The sequence below is a fragment of the Scyliorhinus canicula genome, chromosome 1 (assembly GCF_902713615.1).
Source record: "Scyliorhinus canicula chromosome 1, sScyCan1.1, whole genome shotgun sequence".
NCBI lineage: Eukaryota > Metazoa > Chordata > Chondrichthyes > Carcharhiniformes > Scyliorhinidae > Scyliorhinus > Scyliorhinus canicula.
The window spans coordinates 99,141,520-99,155,009 of NC_052146.1; the positions used below are offsets into that span (position 1 = coordinate 99,141,520).

The 13,490-nt window shown below is 48.6% G+C and overlaps 1 protein-coding gene across 12 annotated transcripts in view; it reads left to right on the forward strand.

Moving 5' to 3' along the window:
* LOC119965418 (protein 4.1-like) overlaps positions 1–13,490 on the forward strand; it is a 231,982-nt gene that overhangs the window by 76,252 nt on the left and 142,240 nt on the right. For all 12 annotated transcript variants that reach the window (XM_038796202.1, XM_038796194.1, XM_038796254.1 and 9 more), the window contains exon 5: positions 8,257–8,299. In XM_038796202.1, the coding sequence (XP_038652130.1) occupies positions 8,257–8,299 (43 nt within the window). The remainder of the gene's footprint in view (positions 1–8,256; positions 8,300–13,490) is intronic.

A 13,490-nucleotide genomic window follows, 5' to 3' on the forward strand; every position in this document is an offset into this window, starting at 1 on the left:
CCTTTGCTAAACAAACCTTTCAGTCCTTTTTCCCTTTTCCCCTTTCCAACTTTGCCTTACACTGAATACCTGCATCCACTCGCAGGCTGTGTCATGGAAGATTGATCTTCGGGTACAAAGTCCGACTTTACCTCTTGAATTCCATGAGTTACAAGCTATATAAGACCCAAAGCTGCCACAATCTCTCAGCTGCTTCTCTCAACAAGTTTTGCTTGCAAGCTATACCCCAACTGAATTCACAGAGATGGTTCAAAGAATCTCATTTAAGCTCCATCCATCTCTACAGCTGTGTGACACAAATGTTCCATTCCCAGGCAGATATGCAAATTATCTACCTTTTAATTCCAAAGCTGTCCTTAATTCTGGGCAACCACTTGAAAAATTTGTGTCTCCAGTGGGATAGCTAGAGATGTCACGTCTCCAGTTCTTTAGTTAAGAAAGCCCACCTACTATTTTATGACTCCCTTTTAGCTGTGACCTTATCCAGTAAACATAAGTTAGCTTTTGAATTGTAATTATCTTAAGCCTGTGAGGTTTACCGGCCTCTTGATGTTTACCAGGATTTTTCCACAACTTTTTGAAAATTAAAGAGCTATACCTCAATGAACCACGGCATGAGGCCGACGTAACCAGAGGAAGCACATTAAAAATCTAAAATTCAGCCATTATATAAAATAAATATGAAATATTATATTTGTTAAATGAGATATAAGTAGAGAATACCCTTCAGACAATGAGGTATAGCGTGCAATAAACTCACTAGTTACCTGATGTTGAGTTTAATTGTTAAAACCATTTTCTTTTGTTTCCGCACCAGTTTGCTCCTGTCCAGGCAGAGCTATGGTTCCACACCCACCAGATCCCATTCTCCCCATTGATCATTATTCATGGCTGATTGTGCAGTGAGCATTGGCAGGATAATTTTATGGAGCTGCATAGCAGCTGAGCCAACATGCATATGCATGTGCACTTCCAACAGGGGTCACTGAATAGTAATTGTGTATAAGTAGCAAAGGCAGGTTATGCCTAGTTGTTAACTAGTCCCCCCCCCCCCCCCCCCAAAAAAAGGTTTTTGCTTGAAATAGTAGTTATAACATTAGATTTGTGCAGTAGCCTTCAAATGTAAAAGTATAGATTTGATTGTTTCTCCTGAAACTTAATTGGCAACTTATTGAATTTAAAATTTAAATAGGGTCTTTCTCCAGCTAGTCTTTCTTCGTTGTCAGAAACCATATTTAGCAGCTTGTATTCGGAGGCACATGTATTGCATTCAAACATTTTGGCATCATTCCAGTATTTTCACTGCAGTTTTTTAATGTTGTGGTAGTGTTCCTACTTTGGCACCTTGCATATGTTTGCAAAACAATGCAAGTTACAGACTGCATGGGAACTTAACTACATAGTTTTGCAACTAAATGCTTTTGCATTATACAAAAATCAAAATGCTGAATACTTGACACAGATTGATGTTTTGGACATGTAAAATGTGCATGAAGCTTCTTAAAAGGCAAATTTCTGTAAGGAGAAATAATTACTTAATGGATGGTAGAGTTTTTGTATCCAGTCTATTGGTCTCATTGCATATTGTGTAGATTAGAAATCATTTGAAGTCTATAAACAAGTTAAACTTTGCATGTTTTAATTTCACATTATTGAGTCAAGTTTGGTGTGTATTTCAAAAGATTATTAGTGAGCAGTTCTCAAATTTGTTCACCCAGCCTTATAGCAGCACCCTTTATTTTTCTTGTCCACTGCTGTATAAAGGGCTTTCACTGAAAGGATTCAACTATGCACTGAAGATCTTTAATCCCATGCATTTTCCCCATCGTATAAAAACACTTAAGTAAAACAAAAGAGAACACTTCAGAAGTAATTTACTTTAGATACAACAGATTGAAAGGCTGAGTTGAATCCTTGGTTAATTTAATGGGTATGGGTGAAAAAAACTATCAATTACTAAACACTTCACATTGTCTGTAGGATTAGAGAGTAGAATGTGATCTGAATAACTGAGTACATCATCAATCTTTAGTCGAGGCTGCAGCAGGACAATATTTGTCATAAGTAGAGTCTTGCAGTTGATGATCTATCTTGCAGTTCCCTGACCTAACTTGTTCTATATTCCTTCAATTGAACAAAATTTAAGATATGGAAAGATCAAGGTCTGTGTGTCTTCAAAGCAAGTGCAGCTTCTCCCGATAACTAACAAATAGAACACAGAACAGAACAGCACAGAACAGGCCCTTCGGCCCTCGATGTTGTGCCGAGCCTTGTCCGAAACCAAGATCATGCTATCCCACTCCCGCTTATCATTCTGGTGTGCTCCATGTGTCTATCCAATAACGGCTTGAAAGTTCCTAAAGAGTCCAACTCCACTATCACAGCAGGCAGTCCATTCCACACCCTAACCATTCTGAGTAAAGAACCTACCTCGGGCATCCCTCCTATATCCCCCCCCCTCCCCCCCCCCCCCTCCCCCCCGAACCTTATAGTTATGCCCCCTTGTAACAGCTACATTCACCCGAGGAAATAGTCCCTGAACGTCCACTCTATCAAACCCCCTCATCGTCTTATAAACCTCTATTAAGTCGCCTCTCACCCTCCTCTGCTCCAAAGAGAAAAGCCGTAGCTCCCTCAACCTTTCCTCATAAGACCTATCCTCCAAACCAGGCAGCATCCTGGTAAATCTCCTTTGCACCCTTTCCAATGCTTCCACATTCTTCCTATAGTGAGGTGACCAGAACTGCACACAATATTCCAAGTGTGGTCTCACCAGGTTCATGTACAGTTGCAGCATAACCCCACGGCTCTGAAACTCAAGCCCCCTGTTAATAAATGCTAACACACTTTAGGCCTTCTTCATGGCTCTATCCACTCGAGTGGCAACCTTCAGAGAGCTGTGGACATGAACCCCAAGATCTCTCTGTTCCTCCACATTCCTCAGAACCCTGCCCTGTAATCCGCATTCAAATTTGTCCCACCAAAATGAATCACCTCGCACTTATCAGGGTTAAACTCCGTCAGCCATTTTTCGGCCCAGCTCTGCATCCTATCAATGTTGCTTTGCAGCCTGCAACAGCCCTCCACCTCATCCACTACTCCACCAATCTTGGTGTCATCAGCAAATTTACTGGCCCACCCTTCAGCCCCCTCCTCCAAGTCATTGATAAAAATCACCAATAGCAGAGGACCCAACACTGATCCCTGTGGTACACCACTGGTAACTGATCTCCAGTCTGAAAATTTTCCATCTACCACCACCCTCTGTCTTCTATGTGATAGCCAGTTACTTATCCAATTGGCCAAATTTCCCTCCATCCCACACCTCCTTACTTTCTTCATGAGCTGACCATGGGGAACCTTATCAAATGCCTTACTAAAGTCCATGTATACGACATCAACTGCTCTATCTTCATCTACACACTTAGTTACCTCCTCAAAGAATTCAATCAAATTTGTGAGGCAAGACTTGCCCTTCAGAAATCCGTGTTGACTATCCCGGATTAAGCAGCATCTTTCCAAATGGTCATAAATCCTATCATTCAGGACCTTTTTCATTATCTTACCAACCACTGAAGTAAGACTAACCGGCCTATTACCAGGGTCATTCCTATTCCTTTCTTGAACAGAGGCACAACATTCGCCACTTTCCAGTCATCTGGCACTATCTTTGGACTGTGAGGACCCAAAGTTCAAAGCCAAAGACTGCCATCTCATCCCTTGACTCCCAAAGAATCCTAGGATATATCCCATCTGGCCCAGTGGACCTGTCGACACTAAGGTTTTTCAAAATTGTTAATACATCCTTCCTCAGAACATCTACCTCCTGTAGCCTACTCCCCTGTATCATACTCTCATCCTCAAAAAACATGACCTCTCTCCTTGGTGAACACTGAAGAAAAGTATTCATTCAATGCCTCTCCTATCTCTTCTGACTCCATGCACAAGTTCCCACTACTGTCCTTGACCAGCCCTAACCTCACCCTGGTCATTCTTTTATTTCTCGCATAAGAGTAAAAAGGCTTGGCGTTTTCCTTGATCCGACCCACCAAGGACTTCTCATGCCCCCTCCTAGCTCTCCTAAGCCCCCTTTTTTTAAGCTCATTCCTTGCTACCTTGCTCCCTCAAGTGACCCAACTGAACCTTGTTTTCTCATCCTTACATACGCTTCCTTTTTGCTCTTGACAAGACAGTCAACCGCTTTTGTGAACCATGGTTCCCTCACACGGCAATTTCCTCCCTGCCTGACAGGGACATACCTATCAAGAACACACAGTATTTGTTTCTTGAACAAGCTCCACTTTTCATTTGTGCCTTTCCCTGACAGTTTCTGTTCCCATCTTATACTCCCTAATTCTTGCTTAATCGCATCATAATTACCCCCTCCCCCAATTATAAATCTTGCCCTGCCGTATGGCCCTATCCCTCTCCATTGCAATCGTGAAAGACACCGAATTGTGGTCACTATCTCCAAAGTGCTCTCCCACAAACGAATCTAACACTTGGCCCGGTTCATTACCCAGTACCAAATCCAATGTGGCCTCACCTCTTGTCGGCCTATCCACATATTGTGTCAGGAAACCCTCCTGCACACACTGTACAAAATCTGCCTCATCCGAACTGTTCGACCTACAGATGTTCCAATCAATATTTGGAAGTTAAAGTCACCCATGATACCTCCACACCTATCCATAATCTGTTTTGCAATTTCTTCTTCCACATCTCTATTACTATTTGGGGGCCTATAGAAAACTCCAAACAACGTGACCACTCCTTTCCTATTTCTAACTTCAGCCCATATTACCTCAGTAGGCAAATCCCCCTTGAACTGCCTTGCTACAGCCTTTAAACTGTCCTTGATTAACAATGCTACTCCTCCACCTCTTTTACCACCTTCCCTACTCTTACTGAAACATCTGTACCCCGGAACGTCCAACAATCATTCCTGTCCCTGTTCTAACCAGGTCTCCGTAATGCCCACAACATCGTAGTTCCAGGTAACAATCCATGCTCCAAATTCACCTACCTTATTCCGGATGCTCCTTGCATTGAAGTAGACACACTTCAACCCACCTTCCTGTCTGCCAGTACACTCCTGCGACCTTGATACCCTCCTCAGTACCTCACTACTGTCAGCACTGGCTTCTGGACTACAGCTCGTTTTCCCATCCCCCTGACAAATTAGTTTAAACCCCCCTGTAGAGCCGTAGCATATTTCCCTCCCAGGATATTGGTGCCCCTCTGGTTCAGGTGCAAACTGTCCTGTCTGTACAGGTCCCATCTTCCCCAGAATTTGCTCCAATTATCCACGTAACTGAAACCTCCGTCCTACACCATCCCTGCAGCCACGTGTTTATCTGCACTCTCTCTCGAGAATTGGCCTAACGATTTATCCAATACCATAAACATTCATATGATCTCCTGATTTCAGAAAGGTGACAAACAAAGTAAACAACAACTTGTATAGTCTCTTGAAAGTAATGAAACATCCCAAGACACTTCATAGGAGGATTACAAAATCGAAGTATGACACTCGGGCGATTCTTGGCCGTATTTCGCGCAGCACAAATACTGTTATGGCGGGTGGATTCTGGGAGAGGCCCAAAGCGGGATTTGCACAAACAATTTCTGATATTCCTGGCCTGCTCCAGCTCTTTCATTTAAATATGCATAGTCTCTTGCCTCCTGCAATTCTGCCACCGCAACGTGAAGCCAGTGCGAATCACTACTGGTCTCCACAAATTGAGACCAGACGTGATAACCATGCTGGGGGTTGGGGTGTTTAAGAGGCCATTATAACCCCCAGGTGGTTGGAGACATGGCCGGGTGGTGCCAGCCTGGCAATGGCTTGTTGGCACTACCTGGGTGCCAGGTTGGCACTGACAAGGGGTAGAGCATGAAGGAGAACGCATGGCGGGGTGTCTCTCACCTGGGGGCTGCTACTGGCAATCAGGGGATAGGGAGCATCCTGATGATGGGGATGGGGGTTGTGGGATGGCACGCAGTGTTTTAGTCTGAGATCAGGGCTCCCTCATCTCTGAGAAGCTGGATCTGCCAGCATCTTCAAATCCCGCACACCTCATTCACGGCGCAACTCACCCCGACTTCCAAAAACATTTCTAATTGTGGGTGGATTGCTATCTGGATCACGCTGAACCACCCAGCGGCAATCGCACACTTAGAAATTTTACGGGAGAATTTTACCCTGAGTCACAAGGAGATATTGGGTCAGATGACAAAAGCTTAACCAAAGAGGAAGGTATTAAGAGTGATTTAAATGGGGGAAGTGAAGTAGTGAGCTGTAATCAATAAATTTCAGAATTTGGGTCCAAAGTAACTGAAGGCATGGCTACCAATGGTGGAGCAATTATAATTGGGGTTCACAAGAAGCTAGAATTAGAGGAGCGTAGATATCTTGGAAGGTTTGTGGGGTGGGGGAAGATTACAGAGATATGGAGAGGCAAGACCATAGAGGATTTGAAATCATGGATGAGAATTTTAAAGTCAAGATATTAATTGGCTGGGATTCAATATAGGTCAGCAAACACAGAGGTAATAGGGGACTTGCATGAGCAGCAGAGTTTTGGATGACCTCAACTTTACATGGATCAGAATATGTGCGACCAGCTGGAGTAGATGGGCCTGGAGGTAATGAACAAAAGCATGAATGATTGATGATTTCAACAGCAGCTGAGCTCAGACGGGAAGTCGAGCGATGTTACGCAAGTCTTAGTGATGGTAAAGATACAAGTTTGGAAGCTCACCTTGGATCAAATGTGACACCAAGGTTACAAACAGGCTGGGTTAATCTCCAACTTGCCATGAGGATGGATGGAGTTAGTAGCTAAGGAATGTAGTTTGGTGCTGCGACTGTAAACAATGGCCATAGTCTTCCCAACATTGGAAGAAATTTCTGCTCATTTATTACTGAGTAAACCAGAATTAAGCTAAGTGCCAGACAGGCAATCCAGAGTAATAAGCAAATTTCCAGTGACATGATGCTTTACATTTTCCTATTGGCAATTTGCAACATCTTGTGAATATATCTGGAAAAATAAATAGGGTTTTCTTTGTCCAGCATATTTCATGCAAGAAGTAATTTCTCAATATGTTGGATTTTTCTTTGGTCAACAGACAAATGATCTTGCATTTATAAAATGTTTTTCACATCCTCGGGATATTATAATGCACTTCATATCCAAAGAGTTATTTTTCAAGTTTAGTCATTGTTGTAATGTTGGTAAATCTGGCTGTCAATTTATGCACAGCAAGGCCCCATAAATGATAGTTAGATAAGTAAGTAGATGATTTGTTTGTGTTGTTGGTTTTTAATTCTTAAGAGAAACACTGTGCTCTTTTTCAAATAATGTTCTGGGATCTTTCCTCTCCACCTCAGCAAGGACAGTTGCGATTCTTGGTTTAAGACAAAGGGCTAGATTCTCCGTAGCCCGATGTATTCGGCAATCGGGCGGAGAATGGATTTTCGTGCTGAAATCAGGGCCACCACTGGTCTGACGTTGGTCTGCCATGCTCCGTCCCCTCCAATCTGGCGTAATTGTGACATGTTGCGCGTGCCGTTTCAACAGCATTGGCGCGTCATCGGCCGGCCCACCTGCGATGGTATGCCCCCAATGGGCCAAGTTCCCGGCGGTTATGAACCCGGCATGCCGGCTGCAGACTGTGTCCAGCACCGCTGCACTTGTCTGGGATCTGTGTCGCTGGTCAGGGGGCATCTGCTAGGGCTTGGGGGGGGGGGGGGGGGGGGAGAGAATGTGACCAGGGGTCGCGGTTTACAGGTTAGGTTACGCGCACGGCTGGTGCCATGTTGTATGGCGTGACTGCTGCAGGTTATCAGCCGTGCGCATGTGAGGCCCAAGACCCAGCCATTCTCCAGTCATTTTCTATGCGCTCCGCGAGCGTTTCATATGGCACCGGTGCTAGCCCCTCACTGGTACCAGAATTGGTGAGGGGCTCGTGCTGATTTATCGGTCGTGAAACACCATGGGTCCCAAGCCAGCGATGGCACTTAACTGCAGGAACAGAGAATCCAGTCAAAATCTTTGAGCCTCAGTATTACTTATTAAGGTGGTAAATAGGTTTTTGTATATTTTAATGAGATACTGGAGATATTTCCTTTGTGATTATTGTTATGAACTGTTCAGTAATCTCTCCATTCTGTTCAGAGATTCATCCAGGTTCTTTACACTTATTTTTGTTTCACAAGCATTCAATGTAAATTTTATTTTCTGATTTCAGAGTTGGCTAGATCTCACCAAAGAGATTAAGAAACAGTTCCAAGGTAAGAATCTTTCTTTTTTTTAATAAACAATTTTATTGAGGTAGTTTTTGGCTTTATAAACAGTTACAGACATCATCAGAAAGAAAGCAAAAAAGGCAAAAATGTGCAAACATCCACGTACTTTCAATACTTCCATCGTAACATATTGCACAAGCCCGCTCCCCTCCCACCGGTACTACCCGCCATATTTTCCCTCCTACTCTACTCTCCTCCTCCACCCCCCCCCCAACCCACTGCTGACACTCACTCTCCCGCAAAGAAGTCAATAAATGGTTGCCACCTCCGGGTGAACCCCTGAACAGATCCACTCAAGGCGAACTTAATTTTTTCCATCCCCAGGAAACTCGACATGTCCGCAAGCCACCACTCAGTCTTCGAGGGCTTTGAGTCCCTCCACGCCAATAATATTCGTCGCCGGGCTATCAGGGAAGCAAAGGCCAAAACATCGGCCTCTTTCTTCCCCTGGATGCCCGGGTCTTCAGAGACCCCAAAAATTGCCACCCCTGGACTCATCACCACCCTTGTATTTAGCACCTGGGACATGACCCCCACAAATCCCTCCCAGTACCCCCTCAGCTTAGGGCATGCCCAAAACATGTGAATATGGTTTGCTGGTCCTCCCGCGCACCTAGCGCATTTGTCCTCTATCCCGAAAAATGTGCTCATCCGAGCCACCGTCATATGGGTCCGGTGAACGACCTTAAATTGGATCAGCCCGAGCCTAGCACATGTCGCGGTCGAATTTACCCTACTCAGGGCCTCTGCCCACAACCCATCCTCCATTTCCCCGCCTAGCTCCTCCTCCCATTTTAGTTTCAGTTCCTCTGTCTGGGACCCTTCCTCCCTCATGAGCGCCTTATATATACCCGAGACTCTGCCCTCCCCTTCTTCCCTCCTAGAGACTATTCTGTCGAGGATCCCCATTGGCGGGAGGCGTGGGAAAGATGGGACCTGTCTACGAACAAAGTCCCGCAACTGTAGGTATCTAAAATCATTTCCCCTTACCAACCCAAATTTCTCCTCCAAGCTCCTCAAACTCGCGAAGCTCCCTCCCAGGAACATATCACCCACCGTTCCCGCCCCCGCTCGCCGCCATACTCTGAACCCCCCATCCATACTGCCGGGGGCCAACCGATGGTTGGCGCAGATTGGCGCCAAGACAGACGCCCCCATCTCCCCCACATGCCTCCTCCACTGGCCCCATATCCGCAGGGTCGCCACCACTACCGGGCTGGTGGTGTACTTGGCCGGCGGCAGCGGTAGAGGAGCCGTGACCAGGGCTTCCAAGCTGGAGCCCCTGCACGAAGCCACCTCCACCCGCTCCCAAATAGACCCCGTACCCACCATCCACTTCCTTATCATAGCGATGTTGGCCGCCCAGTAATAATTGATCAGACTCGGCAAAGCCAGCCCTCCCTCGCTGCGGTTCCTCTCCAACATCGCCTTCTTCACCCGCGGGGATTTTCCCGCCCAGACAAAGCTCATGATCAGCCCGTTAACTCTTTTGAAGAAGGACTGTGGGATAAAGATCGGGAGGCACTGAAAAATAAACAAAATTCGAGGGAGGATTATCATCTTTACAGTCTGCACCCTCCCTGCCAGCGACAGCGGGAGTGCATCCCATCTCTGAAACTCTCCCTTCATTTGCTCCACCACCCTGGCCAAATTTAACTTATTCAGCCTGCCCCAGTCTTGTGCCACCTGGATTCCCAAATACCGGAAATTTTCCTCAACCAGCCTAAACGGTAGCCCTCTCAATCTGTTCTCCTGGCCCCTTGCCTGGACCACAAACATTTCTCTCTTGACCGTATTTAATTTGTATCCTGAGAACTGGCCGAACTTCCTCAGCATTCCCAGTACAGTTCCCATCCCGGCCACTGGGTCCGACACGTACAGGAGCAGGTTGTCTGCATAAAGAGAAACCCTGTGTTCAACCCCGCCCCTCACCATCCCCTTCCAACCCTCTGCGGCTCTCAGCGCAATCGCCAGCGGCTCTATGGCCAGCGCAAACAGCAGCAGGGAGAGCGGGCAGCCCTGTCTGGTCCCTCGGTACAACCTAAAGTACTCCGACACTTCTCTGTTAGTCCTGACGCTGGCCCTCGGGGCCTGATATAATAATTTGATCCAATCCACCAATCCCTCCCCGAACCCAAACCGTCCGAGCACCTCCCATAGGTAGTCCCACTCCACCCGGTCAAAGGCCTTCTCGGCGTCCATTGCCACCACTACCTCCACCTCCCTACCCGCCGGGGGCATCATTATCACATTGAGTAATCTCCTCAGATTGGCCGCCAGCTGCCTACCTTTCACGAACCCCGTTTGATCCTCCCCAATCACCTCCGGTACACAGTCCTCCATTCTACCCACCAGTACCTTTGCCAGGAGCTTGGCGTCTACATTAATCAGGGAGATTGGCCTGTAGGACCCGCACGCCTCCGGGTCTTTACCCCGCTTCAATATCAGAGATATGGTGGCTTGTGACATTGTCGGCGGCAGGGTCCCTCTGTCCCTTGCCTCATTGAAAACCCTCGCCAAGACCGGGCCCACCAGCTCCGAGAACTTCCTATAAAACTCTACTGGGTATCCATCCGGCCCCGGGGATTTCCCCGACTGCATAGCCTTAAGGCTCCCCAATACCTCCTCCACTCTAATCGCGGACCCCAGCTCTTCCACTCGCCCCCCCACCAACTGTTGGGAATGTTAACCCGTCCAGAAACCTTTTCATCCCCTCCGGTTCTTCCGGCGGCTCCGAAGTATACAGCTTACGATAGAAGTCCCGGAATACCCTATTCAATTCTGCCGGGTCCTCCACTTTGCGCCCCCCCCCTCGTCCCTCACTCTACCTATTTCCCTGGCCGCCTCCCTCCTCCTGAGTTGCTGCGCTAACAGTCTGCTAGCCTTTTCCCCATGCTCGTACACCACTCCCCTCGCCTTCCTAAGCTGTTCCACAGCCCTGCTCGTGGATAGTGCCCCCAGTTCCGCCTGTAGTCTCTGCCTCTCCCTGAGTAAAACCTCCCCCGGGGATTCCGCGAGCTCGTCATCTATCCGACCCATTTCCCTGACCAATCTATCCATCTCTGCCCGGTCTGCCTTGGCTCTGTGGGCCCCAATTGAAATCAGCTCCCCCCCGCACTACTGCCTTTAGCGCCTCCCACAGGGTCGCCGCTGAGACCTCCCCCGTGTCATTCACCTGCAGGTAATTTTTTATACATTTCCAAAGCCTCTCGCATATCCCCTCCTCCGACAGCAGCCCCCCTGTCTGCGGATATGCCCTCTGCCTCAAATTGCACGCGCTTGTTGATCATGATTGCCACCCCTCTGGACTTCGAGTCCAAGTCCGAGTGGAAGACCTGGCTAATCCAGCCCTTCCTTAGCCTGGTCTGGTCCGACACTTTCAGATGTGTCTCCTGCAACATAATTATGTCCGCCCTCAGGGCCTGCAAGTGTGCGAACACCCGTGCCCTCTTAACCAGCCCATTCAGTCCTTTGACCTTCCAGGTGATCAGCCTGGTCGGGGGGCACATCCCACCCCCCCCCACCCCGCCGGTCAGCCATAGCCTTTCTCGGGCCGGCCCCTGACCCGTGCGTCGCGCCATTCCTGGCCCGCCCTTTGGCTGCTTCCACCCTCGACCTCCTTTCCAGTGCCTATTTCAAGTCCCTCTCCCGTCAGCAGAACAACCCCCCCCTCCCCTAACCCCATCCCCCGATACCCCCACCCCTGCCATCTACTGGCTGTAACTTCCCCCCCCCCCCCCCCATCTGACTCCCTTGACTAGCCAATCTGCTAGCCCGGTGACTCAACACTCTGGCGCCTTCCTGTCTCATTCCCATTGTTTCCCCGTCCTCCTCCCCGGCGCCCCATCCCCCTCTCCCACCTACTGGGGCAAGCCGGCTCCAGTGTCTTCCGCGAGCTGCACAAAAAGCACAAACGAGCCCAAACAGTAAAAAAAAAACACAGAAAAAAGAGAAAAAGCACAAAAATATATACCCAAACCCCCCCCCCCCCCCCATAAGAAACAAGAGAGACCACAAAAAAAGGGGGGGGGGTTTAACCCCCCAAACCAATGTCCATGAACAAAGGAAAGAGTCCCAAATATTCCGCTTGGCCCCTTTGGCCCAGCAAACCGTTGAGCAGCAGTCCAGGCACATTCAGCGTTCCTTCCCACAAAAATCCTCGGGCCCTAATTCGCGTCCTTGGGGCCTCCTTTCGGGACCAGCCCCAGGTCCCTCACAAAATCCATCGCTTCTTCGGGCTCGGAGAAGTAGTGGTGTTGACCCTGGTGCGTGACCCATAGCCGAGCTGGGAACAGCAGACCAAACTTCACGTGCTTCTTGAACAGCACCTCCTTGACATTCTTAAAGGCTGCTCGCCACCGAGCCACCTCCTGGCTTAGGTCCTGATAAATGCGGAGAACACTGTTGTTCCACGTGCTGCTCCTGGCACTCTTTGCCCACTGCAGCACCCGCTTCTTGTCCACGCACCTGTGGAACCTAATCACCATCGGGCGGGGGGGTCCGCCCGGCCGCCCCTGCCTTGCCTGCACTCTGTGTGCCCCCTCCAGCTCCGGCGGTCGCGGAAAGGCTTCGGCCCCCATCAGCTGCTTCAGCAGGTCTGCTACAAATGCTGCAGCATCAGCTCCCTCAGCCCCCTCCGGGAGGCCGACCATCCTCAGATTGTTCCTGCGGACTCTATTCTCCAGCTCCTCCACTCTGTCCAGCAGTCTTCTCTGCCGCTCTTTCAGGCCGTCAATGTCTAGCGCTGCAACCGTTTACGCATCCGCCTGCTCCTCCACCGCCTCTCCCAGCTCCTTAACTTTAACATCCTGGGCATCCAGCCTCTGGTTCAGCTGATCCACCGCTTTCTGGATTGGGTCCAAGCTGTCCCGCTTCAGCGCTTCAAAACTGGACTTCATTACCTGGAGCATGTTATCCAGCGCCTGCTGGATTGCTGAGTCCGGGGTCCGTGTGTCCGCCATCTTAGGTCCCAGGTAATTTTCTTCAGGTCTTTGTCTCTGTCCCTTTTTCTCCTTCTTCTTCTGCCTTCTGGACTCCTGCTGTTCCATGTGCTGCAGCTCGCTCCTCAGCACCTTCGCTGCCGCCTTCCTTCGCCCAGCTCCTTAAATTTTACCTTCTGGGCATCTTAAGTGGGTCCAAGCTGTCCCTCTTCAGCAACTCCAAACTTTTTTTTCTT